At 37.3% G+C, this 21,293-nt stretch overlaps 1 protein-coding gene across 1 annotated transcript in view; it reads left to right on the top strand.

Annotated features, from left to right (window-relative positions):
* The first annotated feature begins 50 nt into the window (after positions 1-50).
* RB1CC1 (RB1 inducible coiled-coil 1) overlaps positions 51-21,293 on the top strand; it is an 89,313-nt gene continuing 68,070 nt past the window's right edge. The window contains 7 exon segments of the mRNA XM_032222379.1: positions 51-418; positions 8,483-8,598; positions 10,815-10,944; positions 11,432-11,558; positions 11,645-11,815; positions 16,221-16,423; positions 17,681-18,110. Coding sequence (XP_032078270.1) covers positions 10,874-10,944; positions 11,432-11,558; positions 11,645-11,815; positions 16,221-16,423; positions 17,681-18,110 — 1,002 coding nt within the window. The 5' untranslated portion in view covers positions 51-418; positions 8,483-8,598; positions 10,815-10,873.

Raw genomic sequence — 21,293 nt, 5'->3', positions numbered from 1 at the left:
CAACAAACTCGTCTATCCGGCTGGTGAGATTTACCCAAGGTGCACCGCGGCGGAAATAGGCGACGACAATAACAAACAGCGGCAGTGAGGGATGCGCTTGAAGCCCGCGGGGCCCGATACACAGCACGGAACCTTCGAAGTCCCTTCGCCGCTTCCCGCGGGCATCCCCCCCACCCCATCCCACCGACTTCTTGGGCCGGCAGCTCGGTCTCTTGGCGTCGCTGCCGTTCCTCGGTACTTTTCCCCCCACTTGTCTTCTCCGGGAGACGGACAACCCCCCGAAGCTCCGTGTGTGTGTGTGGGGTGGTGGTGGTGGTAAAGTCGCAGAAGAGGGAAGGAGCTCCCGCAGCCACCGGTCCCCGGCGCGGGACGGTGCCTGGGATCGTCCAGCTGTTGCTCTTGAGATGGCGCCCCGGGGGTGAGTCGCGGGGAAGGCGGGAGGGGGGATGTCCCAAGGCTGAGCCCTCCGGCATTGCCCGTCGTTGTACCCGAGGCGACCGCCCTCTTCAGCAACACCCACCCCACCCCTGGACCGGCTCGGTGTCTTGGCACGCTAGTCCCGAACACGTCCCCGATTCACCTACCCGGGACTCCCTCTTCCCCGAAGTTAACTCCGTGGGGGATGACTCAGCCGTCCCGCACTTTTGTAGTTCCGCCTTTCCCCCCACCTTGTTGTGTAAGCAGTGGTTCATTTTAGGGGTGGTGTTTGTTTATTTTTGTTTTTTATTCCCTTCTCTGTTTTCCACCAATCGCCACCATTTAAAGTAGTCTAGGTAGGTAGGTAGGAGAAATGGCTCGTTTCACCCTTTCATTATTTCTCATTTTTGATCTGGCCGACTGGATAGCTTTTAGAATAGAACAGAACAGAAATGAAATCTTTAGTGGCCAAGTGTGGTTGGACATGCAAGGAATCTTTGGTACCTATGCTGTCAGTGTACATAAAAGATACATTGGTCAATAATCATGAGGTACAACACTTAATGATAGTCATAGGGTACAAATAAACAATCAGGAAACAATATCAATATAAATGGTAAGGATACAAGCAACAAAGTTACACTTAAGCAGTCATAAGTGGGAGGAGATGGGTAATAGGAACGATGAGAAGACTAATAGTAATGGTAATACAGCCTTAGTGAATAGTTTGACAGTGGTGAGGGAATTATTTGTTTAGCAGAGTGATTCTGGAAAAAACTGTTCTTATGTCTAGTTCTGATTTTCTTTTCCGTTAAAGGAAAAGAAATAATTATCAGTTTGTAGGGTGTGTTGTTGATTTTTTTTTGCATGGCTAGTATTACCTAGAGTTTACTCTTTTTTTTAGGTTGTTGTTGTTGTAGTGGTGGTAGTGGCTGAAGTCCTCTGGTTGACTGTTTCTCCCATAGTTAAAAGATCAGACAACATAGAAAATTGGTACCAGCCCCCATACTGAGATACCATGTTATCTTGTGGCTTCATCAGGATTATTAGTTCAGGTGGATAGTGAATTGTTTTGAGTTTGGAGGCATCTGGTAAAATTATATGGATGTATTTATTTATTTTTAGCTGTGGTATATATGGAATCTATAAACACAGCCCATGCTCAATACATATTTTAGAAGAAACTCCAATGTGAGATACATTCCCTATCACTTTGTTTATAAAGCCAAATGGCTGCTTTGTGTATAACATTAGTTTGTAAAATTTAGCTGGGTTTGCCAGAATTGCTGATTCTCACTATTCGGAACTAGACACCTACAGTATTGTTTGGATTAGTTTGTGAATTCATTGTTACAGCTGATAAGCTTTTACATTCTCTTTACATATTAAATCCTTATAAATGTGCTTAATCTATATTACAAAGTAACAGTTATTATGAAATTAATAGCTACTGCATAATATTTCCATAAAATGTTTTGTTTTACTTTGGTATTGTATAACTATATGCATTCTGTTTTTCAGAGAATTAACTGCATATTTTAATTTTATAAAAAATTCTAATTAAAATAATTAAATATATCAGTAAGAATCTATATGAGTTGTCATATACCAATAATATTTGCTTAAGCACAATTGGAGTTGCCACAATTCTTATTTGGTACAAAGTTTAACATATTTTTTCTGTAAATTTAAATGCATATTTAATGGAATATGTACAGTTCAGACTCCAAATAAGAAAATAGTGTACATGGTAAGGGCAGAAGTTTGGACAATTAAAAAGAGGCTAGATATTTCAGCAACAGAATGATCTAGTATTTCCCAGGACAATCATTACGTACTTAAAAGGAAACTAAAGGTTTTGGCTTGGCTTTAACAATTCATAGATCTGAATATTATTGAAGAAGAAAAAAACAGCATATAGAGATCTCAGATAGCAAAAATGGAAACATTCTTAACTGATTATAGCAATGGCCCCCAACCTTTTAGGCACCAGGCGTGGTTTCACGTGCTGCCTGTATCACTCAGGTGGGGCTTTGCTTGTTTGCACAGACCAGTTTATGACATGCTGGGGGCCGGTGTCAGTCCACGAACCGGGGGTTGGGGACCCCTGGACTACGGAGAAGGGAAGTTGTTATTTCTGCCAAAGAAGGTGAACCAAAGGACGGACTTGAAAGGGTGTGCAAACTTCTGCACCTGCCATAGAGACAATTTTCTTACTTTAAATTATCTGTATGAACATCTGTTCATAGTTTATGAACATGCATTCAGATTTTTTAAAAATATGGCATATTCTTTTCTTTGCCATGGAGAGGTTATGCCTGCTTGTGCGCATTTCAAAATTCATTGAAACAAAATTTATCCATGGGTGCCTAAAACTTTGTGTGCAACTGTAAATTGTTGCAATTTTATACAAATATTTGAGATTTATAGCTGGCATTAAATTATTCCTGCCCAATTTTGCTGTGTGATACTGCATGGGTCTCATGTTTATATCAAATAAATGACTCCTAGTCTCATACTTTCCTTAATTTGCAAGGTTTTTTTTTGCAAGGATCTGACATAGTAGAATGAAGAAGCATATTCAGAATCTTATATTCTTTTTATATATGCTATTTTGGTGTAGTTACCCAATGTGTGTTCCAGGATTTTCTGGCGACTGATTTAAGTTTCAGCCTTGATTGAGACTTGTCTTCATTCTGTTCATACTTTCACTTTTAACCATAAGTACTTTGATATATTTATCCTATGTTTATTCACCTAACTGTCATCTCTACTGAACTTGGTAACATTTACTTTGAAGGGATATATTTAGCATTATGCTATGATCTCATGATTTAGACTACTTTAAAAAGTTAAAGTGCATTTGAGATTGGCATAAACACCGTTTTCTTAACGTGCTATTACTGTTAAAAACCTAAACAATGTTGATGATGGGAAAAATGAAACAATATTTATTGCTCCTGATAGCATGCCTTACTTATGAAGTAAAGACTGAGAGTTCTATTTTTTACATCTTTGGTAATATTCATAAGACTTATACATTATTGTTGCAATAATGCAACATAAGCATCTAAGACCACATCTATATATAGCATCAGGTTTTTGATCTTTGAACTACTAGGCAAATAATCCGGCTATTGACTATTTTTTCTTTCAAATAATTGTCTTTTCAGAACAGCTGGCACTGTTCTCTCCCACAAAGAAACATAACTTCTGCTATCTATCCAGTACACAAGGGGCCTCACCTACTAGAAGGCCTTAATCAGCCAGGAGGAGACAGGATTTAACAACAGGTGGCTGAATTCACAATTCCAAGGTCCCTGTTATCAGGATAAACGAATCCAAATTCTTCCCAGACTATTTATTTCCTTATTATATTGCCAATAACTCAAGACATCAAACATACTTAATACTCCCTTTTCCTCTCCCCCCCCACCCCAACAATAAGGTGAGTTGGGCCAAGAGAAAATGGCTGACCAAAGTAACCCAGGTAGCTTTTATGCCTAAGGTAGGACTAGAACTCATTGTCTCCTGGTTTCTAGCCTGGTGCCTGAACCACTAGGCCAAACTGGTTCACACCATTTAAGACTGCACCACAGGGACCTCCTGTAGTGTTTTAACTAAAATTTGCTTTCTTGCAGCGTTTAGTCATTGATTCTTATCCTGTCTTCTTTCAAACATTAATATGGTCTCATCTAGATCAACCTTTCATATACTTGTTTTAACACTCTTCTCAACTTGCGTCTTAATCTTGTACATACTTTCACCACTGTTGTAGTTGAATAGATTTCTAGACTTTTTCTCCAGCTCTTTAATTATCCTAATCACAGGCATGGTCGAAGCATAATGCAGAGTTTCAATATCCTCTTTAAAATTTAAACTGTAGATTTGACAAATACCTGTTTTCACATTTTTGTAGATCAGATTAAAAAGAACTGCAGTTATGCAGGACATGCATTTGTACTTAATCAGAGAGTAAATTATCTAATAGTAGTATATACACAATTGCATATTTACTATCTTTTCAACATGAATAGAATGTTAGATAGAGGCTGAAAAATGTATGCCATGTCCTTGGCGTTCTTGCAAGCTACCATATTGCATAAAAGTAAGCATGTATGCTGTATGTGCTTATAAGCATGTGAAAAGAAATATGAATCTGGCCTGCATGACCTGCTCTTTATACAGGTAGTCCTCAACTTATGACTACAACATTTCTGTTGTTAAGCAAGAGAGTTAAGTGAGTTTACCCCATTTTACCTTTCTTGCCATAGTTGTTAAGTGAGTCACTGCAGTTGTAATGTTAATAACACAGTTGTTCAGTGAATCTGGCTTCCTCATAAACTTTGCTTGTCAGAAGGTTGCAAAAGGTGATCACATGACCTGGGATACTGCAATTGTCATAACTTCATGCCAATTGCCAAGTGCCCAAATTTTGATCATGGAGATGCTGCAATTTTCATAAATGTGAAAAATGGTCATGAGTCACTTTTTTCAGTGCTATTGTAATTTCAAATGGTCACTAAATGAATGGTTGTAAGTCAAGGACTACTTGTATTATGCTGACTACTCTAGTTTTCTGGATTTGCTTTTTTGCCTGTTTGGAAAAGATGCAAACATTTTTCCCATCTTTATTTTTTTTAATTATCTTGTCTGTTTTTCAAATTAATTAAGTGGCTCTAAATAAAATAGGAACGCAGTGGCTCAGTGGCTAAGAAACTGAGCTTGTCAATCAGAAAGGTTTGCAGTTTTGACGGTTTGACTCTCTAGCACCATATAACAGAGTGAGACTTGTCCCAGCTTCTGCCAACCTAGCAGTTCAAAAGCACGTAAAAAATGCAAGTAGAAATATAGGGACCACCTTTGGTGGGAAGGTAACAGTGTTCCATGCGCCTTTGGTGTTTAGTCATGTCGGTCACATGACCACGGAGAACGTCTTCAGATAGCGCTGGCTCTTCGGCTTTAAAACAGAGATGAGCACTGTCCCCTAAAGTCGGGAACAACTAGCACATATGTACAAAGGGAACCTTTACATAAAATACCCAAACTTTTTTAACAATTTGAATTGATCTGATCTGGGCCTGACCTAAGCATCCTTATAAAGGATTTTAATGCTTTCTTTTCTAAATTGTAAGCTCCTTTCTATGTCATTCTACTTTCACACAAATATTTTTTGTGGAAGAAGAAAGAAGCACAACAGGATTGTGATATTAATAAGCAATAAAGAGAAGGAATAATTTTTGTGTAGGAAACTTCTTTAGTCATCTTCATGCTTTCAATAAAATCAAGTGTTAGTTTATCATAACATAGTCTTAGCTATTCAGATTACTGTATTGTTTGTTTTCTAATATCCCTTTATTACTTAGAAGTTGCTTCTGATTCTCAGCATGTTTGGAGAGTTCATTCTAGAGCCACTTATTTGAAGCTCCCAGTTTTCTTTCTCATTATAATAATTTGCTTTAGCTTTCAGTATATATTTAGTGATTCTGTACAGGGGGAATGTATCTAATTGCAAAGAAGAAAAAGATGTACATGTGTGGTGTATTGTACATTTTGGTTAAAAATATATATTCCCAAATTAGAAATTAAACTGAAATCGTATTTTTCATGAAGCATTCCTACAGTGCTTTGGCTCTTGCAGTTAAGAAAAATGCAATCAATTAGTGGCCTGAGAAGACCATTCTTAATTTTGAGTTTGTTTGAATGTCTTTCTAAATGAGTACTGGAGTAGATCTCTGGAGGAGGGCTGTAGTGGAACACTGACCCAATCTTCGATAAGTGGGGATTACTTGTGTGAAACAAGACCTTTCTTCTAGAGATGTGGCTTGAAAAAAATCCACCTCAGTCAGGTTTGGTGGTTTCAGAGTTGTACAATTTTCTTTTCAGATGCTCATTTTTAAAAATTGAAAAACAGGGATTTTATAGATACCCCTAACTGATTCCAATGGCTGAGAGATAGAAGAACAGAGAAAAAGCTATTAGAAGCTACAGAAAATTAGGCAAGCATTGAGAGTAATAATATCCTAATTGTATTCATTACTTTTTCTTTGGAAATTCTCATTTCAGACTTTTCCAGAAAACTTGCATCTGTGCTTCTTACTATGAAACTTCCTACTGGCTTAAGATGTTGCTTGCTTAAGATATTCATCTTCATCAGAATGCTTGGAACTTCCTGATACATTTTCTAATAGTTAAAGCTTTTGGTGTTAAAATGCTCTGGTATTTTGTACTGTATATTTTTTGTGATTCACTGAAAAATGGTGTATCATTAAAGTATCATTAAAATAATACAATTTCAGGAATGATTTAGAAGACACTTGAGCTACCTTAATGAAAGTGATACACACTTGTGCTTCTTTGTTTATTTATATATATATATATATATATATATATATATATATATATATATATATATATATATACACACACATACATACATACATACATACACATATACATATACACATATACATATACACATACACACACACATATATGTTTATGTATATGTGTTTCTGTGTGTGAGCATACATACACAACAGTGGTGGGATATGAATAGTACACCCTGGTATGGACGTATGGGTGCCTGCTGGGAGCACCAGGTACCATTCCGGTACGATGCTCGGGAGGGCCATCTGCCCGCCCATCCCCCTTACCTGTATTTGAGCCGATTGGGGCTTCCGCACACAGAGCGTATGGCGCCTGCGTGTTGCTCCGCCAAGCAGCTGGAGCGTTGCGGTGTGTCACGGGCGGTAAGTACGCATGCTTGTGTGCATGTGGACGCCCAGCCTGTTGCACCGTACCGGTTGCAATGTGTTCCGGAACCCACCACTGATACACACACATTATGGCATCATGTTTCAATAAACTGATATTCTGTAACTGCTAGTTCTATCAATATCCATATCTGAATTAATGGTCAATCTGGCCTAAGTAAGTTATTTTCATACATAATTTCCACATAAACAGCAGTGTAGAAACATATCTGCCCTTCTGTTATGGAACTGCTTTAGGTTAGTTATGTTATTTCTGAATCCATGGACTAAAATATTTTTTCTGAATATATCTGAGCAACAGATTACTAGCATAGATAGATGTATGGGGGTGTACTTATTTACAAAATCTATTTGTGGTTACAGCTGTGCTGTTTAAATGGCATTTTCAATGTTGGCATTTATCAGTCTTTTACTCTTCTTTTCTCTAATGTAATCTAGTTTTTATTTAAGGTATAATCTAAGTATTCTATACAAGAATTATAGAGTAGACATATTCCTCAGTTCTCACCCGTCTCATTCAGAGATCATTCAAGGTTACAATGGTACTAAAAAAATAAACCTTTAGACCAGTGCCCACATTTATGATCTTCATGGTGTCTCTCAATTATGTGATCACCATGATAATAAGCATTGTCCTGTGCCTGGCCTTTTTTTCTTCACCCCTTGCTATTGTCTTTCTGTCCGCAATCTCTTCTATTTCTGATCCATTCCGCACCTGACTCAGTGGAAAGATTGCAGAGGAAGGGATTACAAAGGAAGAAGCAGGAACATAATGGGTATTTGAGTACAACACTTGTGGCTGCTGGCAGGAACACATTGCTTTCAATGTATATTCCCCATTGTGGGCCTACTTACTCTCTTGCAATACCTTCCTCTCCAATGAATGTAAATCCAAATATTAATTTCCTTTTTGTTGTTTATCCCAGTGTCAGATGAGCATTCCAAAGGACAAGAAAATGGTTTGGGAGCAAAAAGCCCAAGTTGTGACTGATTAGCCTTATCAGTTTCAAACTAGCTGCTATCCCAGTGCTGAGGAAGGGGAAATCACAGTTGTGGTCACATGATTTCCTATTTAGTGACCACTTGACTGAGTGTTGCCCAACCCAATTTTCACTAACTGAATAGCTGTATAGTTCCATTTTATATGTCACAGTTTAATGTTCTCTAAATAAATATATTTTATATCTTTATAAATAAAGATATATAGGGTTGTCACTGACTGAAATGTAATTATTAACTAGTTTCTCTTGCACATATATATATTCATAATTTCTGTTTTCCATTGTTAGGTATTTCATGCTCCATATTTGATAAGAAACATTTGCCAAAGTCTAATGTGGAAAATACTTTGTTTAGCAATCCAACTATTTATAAAGGCAGGGATACCTCCATGCAGTTCCTGAAGGTAAATATTCTGTATTGCTTTCAATCTAAGATTCATATAGTCTCATAATAACTCTCACTACCATGTTAAGGTTTAATTTGGTGGAATTTTTTATCCTTTTAATATAATTTTATGATAATGACTTACTCTGACAGTTAAACTTTAGCAGTATTTCTGGTCAATTTATACCAGTTACAGTTTGCAAATTATTGTAAGTAGAAAACATTACATTTTGCCTGAATGATGGAGTGCAAGCTATCATTTGGAATGATTGAGGAACAAGAATGACACTGACAAAAATGTTTAGAAATAGAGACAACTTTTATTGGTACACTGGCATAGCATCAGATGAAGATCTAATTACAGGGAAGCTTGGTCAGTGAGAGATAACAATATCTCTTGGTGAAGGAGAAGGAAATAGTGAATATTGATGATAAGTGCTTAAGCTGCTACAATGTGATTTGAAGTATGTATTGTATACAACCACTTAGAAGGAGTCTGTGAAATGAACAGTTTGCTCCCTGAAAGGGTTACTTTCATATAGCTTTACTGAAGTAAAACCCAGTACCTCCAGTGCAAAAATGTAATTATCAGTGATTCATTTGAATGGCAAACTACTAGTATTATTGTAGGGAAAACTACCATGATCTAAATGCAATTAAAATTCCTGCCCAGCACTGTGGATTGATCCTTAATCACATTCTCTAATAAAGTATATTTAAATTAGGGCACTTGGGTGATCAAACCATGAATAACAAAGTTCTAGGCTAAGCCCTATTTTTGTTTCAGTAATTCATCTGGGATAAAAGGTTTGCTTTCCATTGAGTTACATTGCCTCTGGCCAGTGAGCCCATTTGGAGTATTATTGACTATACAATAAACTTCAAGGCAGAAAACATTCTAATGTCTTATACCAAAGTGTAAATTATGGGCAGCAAAAATCTCCAAACGAAGATAATGAGATTCTAACATTATATTCAGTAGTAGTTCCATTCCCCCCCTCCTCTATTCTCAGAAATAAATGGCATTAGGTATAATTCTCTTTATCTTAATTTAAGATTTGAAATTACGATGGGATTTATGAGCCATAGCCAAATTTGTGGCTGTTGCAGCACCCCTCTAGTCACGCAATTGCAATCTGGGTGAGTAGTACCCCTCTGTACTAACGACAAGTTGCCAATTATCTACCTGCAATCATATGATTGCCATTTGTAATACTTTCTGCCAGCTTCCCCAATAAGTCAATGGGGAAGGCCGCAAGTCACCACCACATGAGGGCTAGCTGAAAAAGATCCATCCTGAAATCCGAGCTTGGATTTCTGCTTGGATTTTGGGGTGGATTGATTTAAGCCAACCTCCTTGAAAGCTACTTGTTGGATTTATTTCTACCCACGCAGGAGTAGAGTCTCCATGGTAGCCAGTGCTTTTGCTCTCAAAGAGACTAGGTGAAGAATGTCCCTCACAAAGAGTTTTCTTCACCCAGCCTGTTTGAGAGCAAAAGCACTGTCTAATGGATTGATTTCCCCCTGCTTGGGACGGCGTGTCTCCAGCAGGCAAGAGGGAAATTGCAGTATAGGGCCGGAGAAAAGAAGGCTTAGATCACAAAGTTTCAAGCTTCCTTTTTCTAGCCAAGTGCTACAGTTCCCTTCTGTGCAAGGGAAGGAGATGCCTGCCCCCCTCCCCTTCGCTTCAGTAGGCAGTTCTTTCCATCTGTTTAATGACCCAAGTGGTTGCTTAATGTCCAGACATGAAAAAGCTAGGATGTGGTGTTAAACATGGTAACCCACTTAAGGACCTAAATTCAGGTTACATGATAACCACTTAATGACCTAAATTCCAGGCTGAATTGTGGTTGAAATAGGTTTAGGAAGACCCTGGTTCAAATCCACTTTCAGGTATAAAAGCTCACTGGGTGACTTGGACTAGGCACTATCCCTCAGCGCAATGCAGCCTATCACTTGGAGGGTTGAAAGAGAAAAGACAAAATGGAATACAGTCTATATCACCTGCAGGAGGTTTCTGTTTTTATCTATTTGAACAGAAATAAAATTCTTCATGAATGGAGACCTGCTCCATATAGGGATATCAAGACAGATATGTGTTGGTTCTGTGTCTTTTATATTTGTCATGTAATCTATGTATGAATAACATCTGAACAGAGCTAAATGATTCAGATAATTTCAGTATTTATGACTAATACTGTTATGGAGTTGGGTTTTTGTTTTTGTTTTTTGCAGTTTCAAAATAATAATAGCAAAATCAAAGGTATAAGCTTCAGAAAACTAAAGAAGTCATCATGAAGTTATATGTATTTCTGGTCAACACTGGAACTACCCTTACCTTTGATACCGAACTTGCAGTACAGAAGTAAGGCATTTAAAAAAATAAACCTTCTATATGTAATATTTTGTTAGATTAACCTTCTGTCTTTAAGTATTGCAAACTTTGAAATTGATAATTGAAACAACCATTATTAAAATACATCTGTAACTTCTCTGTGGTGTATGGAATAAGCCTTTCACTAATATAGTTACATGGAGACATATTTGAATCTTTCCTAGAAAACCTCTCTTGATTTTGCTTGAAAATATCTTCCCCTTTGGTTAATTTTTCTTGTAAAACATAGCATGTGAACTGTATTTTAATTATAATAGTGATAATATAGAATATCATATGTCTATTGTTATAGATTTTGGATAAACTTTTGCATGATCCCGAAAGTGTATTTATTGCTGCTAACAAAATAAAGGTTGGCAAAATGAAAATTAACATTTTTCCTCAAACTTTAAATAAAAATTCTTGAGTTTTACAAAACCATTTGATGCACACACTGCCTTTTCTATTGTTTTATTAGTGTGGCTGATCTTAAACAAGCAATCCAAAACAAATACAGGATAGCCATTCAATATCAGGTACTGGTTGTCAATGGAGGTGAATGTATGGCAGCTGATAGAAAAGTCTGTAGTTACAGTGCTGGAACGGTAAATATTCAGATAATTTTTTAAAATATTTTAAATTACTCAATAATGAAAAGAAAGTTGAAATAACTGATTTTATTTTAATATAGGATACAAACCCAATTTTCCTCTTCAATAAAGAAATGATCTTGTGTGAACGTCCTCCAGCTATACCTAAAACAATATTTTTAGCAGAAAATGAGATGGAAATAAAAGTTGAAGAATCCCTTATGATGCCTGCAGTTTTTCACACAGTAGCTTCACGAACACAGCTTGCTGTGGTAAGTAACTTAAAACCTTGAACAACTTTTATGCAGTTTTATGACAGAAATGTGCAGTAAAACACAGCTAATCTAAAATGTTGTAAAATAATTTATATCCAGATATTTTGATTCTTTCATCTTTATGTTAATAAGTTTTGTATCTTTAGGTATACTTTAATTGAATTAAAGTATACATTAAAATACAGAACAAAGAACAAAAACATGGGTTACAAATTTTGAATCTCCTGTGTTAATAATTATCAGATTAATTTTTTTCCAGAAATAATTACAGACTAAAGTATTAAATCCTAGGATGAATGTTGTGAGAAAAGGCAAAGACTATGATAATCTACCCAAATTGGATATGTTCCAAATATGTGCAATTCATCTATCAGAATTCTAGAGCAAGCATGGACATTGTTCAGTATTCTGGGAGTTGAAGTGCACACATGAAGCATGCTTGATTTGATGTAGAAAAGGCATTGATGGTTCAGAAGTGCAAAAGCTCAGTGAATGTACTTGGAGTATTTAAGTACAGCTCCTGTAATATCTATTTCTTAATGCTCTTACTAAATCCATTTTTTTCTTTAGGTTTCTAAAAAAATATTTTTCTTTTCTTTGAATGGAAACCCACTTGTAAATTTGAACAAATTACTCATTTTAAAGAGGGAGACTAGGGTAAAGTATAGCATAGAAGCCAATGTACTCTTTGCTATGGGAAAGGCAGGTTCTTGAGTTGTGTGAACACCTTAATTGTGTTTGCATAATAAAGAAACTTGGCTGTGTATTAAAATACCTAGATTTCATACATCTTCTCTTCATCAAGTAAATAAAAAAACTTTTGGCACTAGGGAATTCAATTCTTTCAGGAAGAGCTCCCCACCACTATCCCTTAAAAATAGAAATTTAAGTAGCAGTTGATAATGGAAATGATAGAATAAGTATTTTTCAATTTTGGGCATTTCAAGTGAGATATGTCAAACAGTAGATAATAGGGGAGTACCTTGCCTGTGATAGCTAGGAAACAATAACCAGTAAAGCAGTGATTCAATACAGTTTCCTAAATATCCACATTATTTTGTTTCTCTCTTTTAATAATTAAGATAAGAAGATGGCAATATTTCAAAAAGGAACTTGTTATGTTTGTTGTCATAACATTCAATGTTAATGAAAGAAAGCTGCTGAGATAATTTTTTATATGGCTTTTATTTTTTTTGCTGTCTTTATAGATTCATTATTTCTCCTGTGAATAACTGAAATTATTAAATGAATTTTTGTATTTAGTAGAAAAAAATTGTCAGGGGTAGCAGCAAAATAAACATGAGCTGCCACATTATTATTTTGAAACAATGTTGGTTTCACATATATAAATTATTATAGTGCTGGTGCTTATGAAAGGACAAGTATGTTTTACCAGAAATCTAAAGTTATGCTAAGGGATAAAATTCCCGTTACAGATACAGAGTTTTTGTTTGTTTGTTTCTTAATGGCATGTTTCTGTTTATTCCAGAGCTAATTTTATTAGAAACAAAAATCAGTAATAAAGAAAAACTGTCTGTTCCTAATATATAATTTGGGAATGGGGGTATATTCTTGAATAGCTTTCTCTTTGGAACTAAAGCTGTGAAAGACACTTGGGAATGTTGTTAAAATCATCCCTTTTCCCAAATTATATATTAGGAACAGGCTGTGATGAACCAGGGTCTGGAGGCCGTTAAGGACTGGATGAGTGCTAACAAACTGGTGCTCAACCCGGATAAAACCGAGTGGCTGTTGTGTTTCCCCCCCAATAATTTGGCTAATACACCAACGCTTAGGCTGGGGGGTCAAATTTTATACCCCTCAGATAGGGTCCGCAACTTAGGAGTCCTCCTGGATCCACAGCTGACTTTTGACCACCAGCTGTCAGCTGTGACCAGGGGGGCATTTGCCCAGGTTCGCCTGGTCCGCCAGTTGCGGCCCTACCTAGATCGGGGGGCCCTCACAACAGTCACTCGAGCCCTTGTGATCTCCAGACTGGAATACTGCAATGGGCTCTACATGGGGCTGCCCCTGAAGTGCATCCGGCGACTACAGCTAGTCCAAAATGCAGCCGCGCGAGTGATAGTGGGCGCACCTCGGTTCGCCCACGTTACACCTGTCCTCCGCGAGCTGCACTGGCTGCCTGTTGGTCTCCGGGTGCGCTTCAGGATACTAATGACCACCTTTAAAGCACTCCATGGTAGTGGATCTGGGTACTTGAGAGACCGCCTTCTGCCGATTACCTCCCTAAACCGACCAATTAGATCGCACAGACTAGGCCTCCTCCGAATTCCATCAGCCGGTCAATGCCGACTGGCGACCACACGGAGGAGAGCCTTCTCTGTTGCTGCCCCGACCCTATGGAACGAGCTCCCCATGGAGATCCGCACCCTCACCACGATCCAGACCTTCCGCGCAGCCCTCAAGATCTGGCTCTCCCAGCAGGCCTGGGAATAGGTTTCCAATCACCCGCCCGAGTGTTTGATTGCTGAATGAAAGTTGTGTTTTATCATTTTTCTTTTGTTCACTAATTGTTTGTTTTGACCTTGCACTTCCCCTCCCCTGTGGTTGTAAGCCGCCCTGAGTCCCCTCAGGGAAAAGGGCGGCATATAAATCCCAATAAACTGAAACTGAAACTGAAACTGTTTTTCGTTATCACTTATTTGTGTTCTATTACAGGTAGTTCTTGACCTACAATCATGTTCAGTGATTATTCAAAAGGATGATTGCAATCAGTTCTAGGCGTTCCAGCCATCCCAATGCCCCCATGATCACATGATTATGACAGGGGCCCTTGGCTTCTAGTTCACACCTATGACTGGTTGCAGTGTTCCACAATCATATGATCACCATTTGCAACCTTCCCTGCTGGTTTCCCAAGGAAATCAGTGGAGAAACCAGTTGCAATGAGGTATGAGAGAGACTTTGAGAGATGAGGCAAAGAAATGCTGTCCAGGGAACAATCAGCTAAGAGAATGCATATAGACTCCGAAGGGGCCTTCTATAGCTTCTCAGACTGTAAAGAAGACAATGGGAGGTGTATGCTTTCAGATTTGTAAGCTTCTGTTATTGTAGAATTACAATAAAACAGAATGAACTTATCCAATTGTGTTTTCCCTCTGGTCTTCCTGGTAAGGCTGATATTGATAAGGGAAGATTGCAAGTGGCTAGAGTAAGTTTCGCCCCCCCTTCCCCCCCAAAAACACTGTAGCCCAACCTCTGTATTAGCACTGTGTCAGCCACTTACCTCCCCCCCTCCCAAAAAAAACAGTCTTATTCACCCTTGTGCACCTCCTTGTGCTCTCCCCCAGCCAGCAGTAGCCACTTACCAACTGCTGGCCTGGGACCCACACTTACCTGCTGGCACTGACTTTGATATGGGAAGCTGCCAGAAGTTGCTTGCTTACTGACCATGGGATTCAGTTAACTATGGCAATTGGATTTCACAGGGTTGCTATTGCTAACCAGTGTGTGTTTTACTACCACAGCACTTTGCGAAGGAATTCTGACTCAAATTGCCATTATAAGTCAGTGACTGCATGTAATATAAATACATCTATTGAATTAATTTGATCCTCTTCAACATCAGAAATACTCCCAAACAAACCCAGGCTAAAAGGTAGATATGAGTAGTTTTCAGTTGTGATAGCAATTGGGATCGGAATTGCTATGTTATAAAGGGCAATATTATGCCTGTGTGCTGCTCAACAATTGCAATTTTGGCAATCCTGGTTGCCATTGTTCAGCAAGGACCACACAGCTTATTAAGTGACCTCATGTGATTGTGAGTTCTAACTTCCTGCCAGCTTTCCAAGTGACTTTGCTTAGGGGAAGCTGGCTAGGAACATCAGATTTGGTGATCCTATTGCCATAGGGACACTGCAACAACCATGCATTCAGTGCCCTTGTAACTTTGAACAGTCGCTGAATGAATGATTGTAACTTAGGATTGCCTGTAATGGAAATACAAAATGGATGAGAAAAGCAAAGAAATTAAAATAGTTACCTATCCTGAAAATTAGCTGGGATTGAAACTGTTTGTATTTTGGGGGGGGTTGGGGGTTGGGGGGAGTTTAATGAAAGACATCACTATATGAACATGCTTTTCTTTTTATCTGCAAAAAAGACAAAAGGTATTGCAGAAAAATGATTGCTAATGTCACATAGACATTTCTTCTGAGAAGGTTTACTAAAAATATTAGGTGGTTTATCTCTTTAAAACTATTATTCACACATTATTCACACATGCTTTCAAGGGCATTTCTTGTCATATAAGACTCACATTTTGCTTGTTACATTCTTTTTATGTTCCATATTTCTTTCCTTGGAAAATGTGTGTTAGGTTTATATATTTTAACTAGAAAATATAGGCTATTGATATTTAACATATTTGTTTATACAGGAAATGTATGAAATAGCCAAAAAACTTTGCTCCTTCTGTGAAGGCCTCGTTCATGATGAACATCTTCAGCACCAAGGCTGGGCTGCTATAATGGCAAATTTGGAAGATTGCACATATTCTTATCAAAAATTGCTTTTCAAATTTGAAAACGCTTATTCAAGTTACCTGCAATCCATAGATGACATTAAACTGAAACTTACGCAGTAAGTTTGCATTGAGACTCTTTAGTAAGAAGCCATTGCTATTGAAAACTAAGTTTTTATGAGTTTGTACACTTATTTTGACTTTATTCATTACATCAATTCTGGTGCTTGAGATTTAATACCAATTGAGAGGAAAGCAGTGAGTGATTGTAATTATATTACTCAGGACTTCTGAAAATGTGATTATATATTCGTTTGGACTTGTAAAAGACCAGATTCCTCTGAATTCAATGGAACATAGTCATTGGTGTATTACCCAAAAAACAGATGACTGCAAATATGTTTGCAGTGGATTTCATTTGCTGGTTTATTATTTGTGTACTAATACTTAACTTGGAAAGCATTTATGTGATCAGTTGCATAACATTAAAGTATAATACAAATTATGATAGCCTTTTTTGAATAAGGAAATGTCCCATATAGTTCAATAGGTTTTAAGGCTTTATTATTTAATATGATGATGTTGATGATGGATAATTGTAGACTACATGTTTGAATGTTTGAAAAGCTAATCTTCAGACACAATTTATATTCAGACTTTCCATTCAAAATTTGGAAGGAAACTGTATTACTGTATAATTAATGTATTTATAGATGTAACATTGAAAGGCATTTTGGTGTAGTGATTGCAGTGTCAGTCTTGCCCTATTTAAGTGAATCACTGCAGTTGTTAAATTAGTAGCACAGTTGTTAAGTGAATCTGGCTTCCCCATTGACTTGGTTTGTCAGAATATTGCAGAAAGGGATTAGATGACCCTGGGACACTGCAACTGACATAAATATGAAACAGTTGCTAAGCATCAGAATTTTGATCACATGACCATGGGGATGCTGAAGTGGTCATAAGTGTGAAAAACGGCCCTAAGTCACTTTTTCAGTGCCATTGCAATTTCGAATGATCACTAAACGGTATAATAGGTTGTCAACTACCTGTATGCATTCTAGTTTGACCTTTGAGTCAACACTGACTCAATGGCAGATTCACATAAAATACATAACGTAGCTATAATAGTGCAAAATATTAATTTGTACTTACCTGATTTCCTACTTTAAATTTGGATAAACATTTCAGATTATTTGATAAACTCTTTTAAAGTACATCGGTACATTAAACATTTTTAATTGTAGTGAAGATATAATTAAGTCAAAACATATTTAATATTTCATTGTCTGATAAGGTAACATAGTGAAATTACTAAAAAAGCATCATCTTTGTTTATTTATACTTAACATTATTTGTTTATTTATTTTCCCAAGCTTAGGGGCTGCTGTTTCTATTATGGCCAAGATCCCATTGCTGGAGTGCCTAACTAGACATAGTTACAGGGAGTGTTTGGAACGAATGGACTCCACTGATCATGGAGGAACAGAAAGCGAAGACACTGAAAATGAGAAGTCAGCTGATGTTATGCTTTCTCCTGATACACTTAAAATGAACAAACAATTATTGATAGCATCATTTTGCAAGTCGGTGGAACATCCAACCTCAGATGATCCAGATTTTGAAAAAGTGAATGAAAATAGGGAAGCTAGTCAATATACAGTCCAAGACAGAGATATTTCAATGGAGCTTAACGAGGATGATCTGCCTTCTTTTAATGTTTCACTTTTAGACTGGATAAATGTTCAAGATAGACCTAATGATGTTGAGTCCTTGGTCAGGAAATGTTTTGATTCCATGAGCAGAGTAAGTTAATGATTTTTTAAAAAAATGTCATTGTGTTCTGCTTTATAACCTTCTGAATTATTCTTTTTTATCCTGTATAACTTTTCTTGCAAGTAACGTAAAGGATGTTAGATCTAAAGTGGCCTTTTGATGTTGGTTTGAAAATGATAATTGCAATTCAGCATAGATTATTACCAGTGGAAGAGGAAGATGGTTTTTGTCCGTGGTCTCTTTTCCCAGGCATTGTCTCCCAATATAATTATTTTGGGTGTACATAAGGTTTTTTTATATTTATATAATATGCTACTTGCATATTTTTTCCAGAAAAGTTTAATATACATACCTGTTCTGACCCCCACCTTGTTCGTTCAGAAACGACAGCCAGACAGAACTTTAAAGGAAATCTTTTTATCAATCCCGGCTCGAGCTGGCTGTGAGCCGAAAATAAACATAGATAAATTCTCTGGCAAAAAGTTAAACAGCAAATGCAAAAACAAACTCTTACAGCAAACCACTTCTCCAAGTTGGTTTCTTTGAATCATGAATACGAACAGGGAACCTTGATTAGAACAGGAACGGAATGGAACGAACGAATGTTGACTTCTGCAACTAGGGCGTGGCACCATCAGTCTTTTATCCGCAGGAGAAGATCCTTAACGAGCCACAGCGGCTTGTTAGCCTCTCCTGTGAGCATCCTGAAACCACCCACAGGAGGTTTCTGTGTCAGAGTCTGATAGCAGCTCCAAAGGCTCCTTCCGAGCCACAACACATACCTTAACAAATAAAGCAGTGTCAAATGTTCAAGGTAAGGATGAGAGTATCTTTATATAGGTGGTCATCAACTTACAACCATTCATTTAGTGACTGTTCATAGTTACAATGGAACTGAGAAAAGTGACTCCTGACTGTTTTTCACACTTGTGATCATTGTAGCCTCTGGTCAAATCATCAAAATTCAGATGTTTGGCAAATGGCATGTATTTATGATTCACTTAACTATGGCAAGAAAGATGGTAAAATGGGGCAAAATTTAAAAAACAAACTTGCTAGCAATGAAAATTTTGGACTCAATTGTGATCATAGGTCGAAGAGTACTTATATTATATTGCTCACTTTATAGCCATAGATGAGAAAAAGTTCTCTGAAGGCTTATCAATAATGCTGTCAGACCTCTCCACTCATCCACCAAGTTATTTTATTCCGTTTGCCTCTCAGTTGATTTTCTTCATGTCAAATGTTGATAATAAAAGATTTTTTTTTCTTAGTAGCCTGCTAAAAGGCTGATATTTTGAATTTCCCTGTTGGTTAAAAAGGGTGAATGTTGCTTTCTATTCAAACATATGTAGCATGATAGATTGATTAAAAAAATTCAAGTGAATAACTTATCTGAACTAGAAAACAGTCGGGCTCTCTGATTAATTGCATATTAGTCTGTAATTTCTTATCAATAATATGAAAAATGAAGTTGGCTCTCCTAAATTTATTCATGCAAATGACCAATCAAGCTTCAATCCACTATCCCATTCAAGCTTCAATCCACTATCAACTGATATAAGTACACAGGACCAAAAGTATGGGCTTTCAAGCAAAATTTGTTTGTTTGATCTTTGAATCCTTGGTAACAGCAAGTGGGGCATATCTTTGTCAGACTGGTAAAGTTCAAACATATTAGTTTTAAAACTCATAGCCCTATTCAGCATAGCAATAGCAATAGCAGTGGACTTATATACCGCTTCATAGGCCTTTCAGGCCTCTCTAAGCGGTTTACAGAGAGTCAGCATATTGCCCCCAACAATCTGGGTCCTCATTTTACCCACCTCGTAGTAAAGTACAGTAACAAATTTGTGATAGCTGCATTTAATCTGTTTCTGAAATTTATATTCTATCATATAGCTTCAAGTTGATCTTAGTAATATATGTTCTACAATTGTGTGGCATCTGACATTGATGTCTACACATATATTAGTGTTGTGGCTCGGCTGGAGCCTTTGGAGCTGTTATCAGACTCTGACAGCGAGGGGCCCTATGAGTCATGCTTGGAAGAGGAGGAGCGCTCTGGACAGGGGTCTGACTCTGAGCAGGGCTGAGAGAGACTAGTTGGTTCCCAGGTAATGACTGAGCCTTGGATCAGTGGGGAGGAGACGAGAGGCTGAGAAAGAACCCTCCTGTGAGTTATTTCGGGATGCACGTAGGAGAAGAGCTGACCGACGTAAGGAACAATTGAGGACTCATAGGAGGTGATAACACACAGCTGTTGCTCGTTAGAGTCTTCTCCTACAGATAAAAGGACTGATGGTGCCACGCCCTGGTTGCAGAAGTCAAGTTTGTTTGTTCGTGAGTTCAGTTCCGTTCCTGTTCGAGTTACTGTTCATAATTCAAAGAGGCACTTGGATAAGTGATTTGCTTTCTGTAAACCTGTTTTGCTGTAAGAGTTTTGTTTTTGCATTTGCTGTGTAACATTTTGCCAGAGACTTTATCTATGTTTATTTTGGGCTCGCAGCCAGCTTGAGCCGGGACTGATAAGACAATCTTTTGCAAGCTTCGTGTGGCTATAGTTTTGGAACGAGCTAAGTGGGGTCCAGAACATATTAGTAATAAACATCTGGTTCATTATTTGACAATTACGTCTTCCCATGTACTTCTGTATTTCAAATGTTTATTCCAGATTTATGTTTATTCCTAGACCACTTTGCATGTCATTTAAGAATATCAACCAGTGTATAATTGTAATTAATTATATATCTATTATGAAAAGTAGTAACTATTTTTTTAGATTCCATGACCTATAAGTTCTCCAGAACCTTAAAATGTCATTTCCCCAAATGCGTTTTTTGTTAATTTTTATTGGCTTGATAATTATTGTAGCATTGATTCTAGCAATTTGAACATAATTTTTGTGAATGTCCAGTTGTTTGCTTAACATGTAATATGATAGGGTATAAATTAATGTTAAGCGAAATTTAATTTTTCCTTCCCTTCAGGGGTATGTTTGAGATGTTTTTCCTAACTGTATGGCAGTATAAAATTAAACTTGATTGAAACTGGTCAAAACAGTTTTTGATTTTTATCAATTACTGTCTTTAATGAAACCAGTATTTATGGATGTTCTAAAGATTCCCTCACTCCTCTCAAACTATTTGTTAAATAAAGGGCACTAAAAATATAAATATGTATATGTATATAGAGAGGCAAGATGTTGAACAT

Source organism: Thamnophis elegans, chromosome 8 (assembly GCF_009769535.1).
Source record: "Thamnophis elegans isolate rThaEle1 chromosome 8, rThaEle1.pri, whole genome shotgun sequence".
NCBI classification, from domain to species: Eukaryota; Metazoa; Chordata; class Lepidosauria; order Squamata; family Colubridae; genus Thamnophis; species Thamnophis elegans.
The sequence above is the reverse complement of the archived record's forward strand: the minus strand, read 5'-3'. Positions and strand labels throughout refer to the sequence as shown.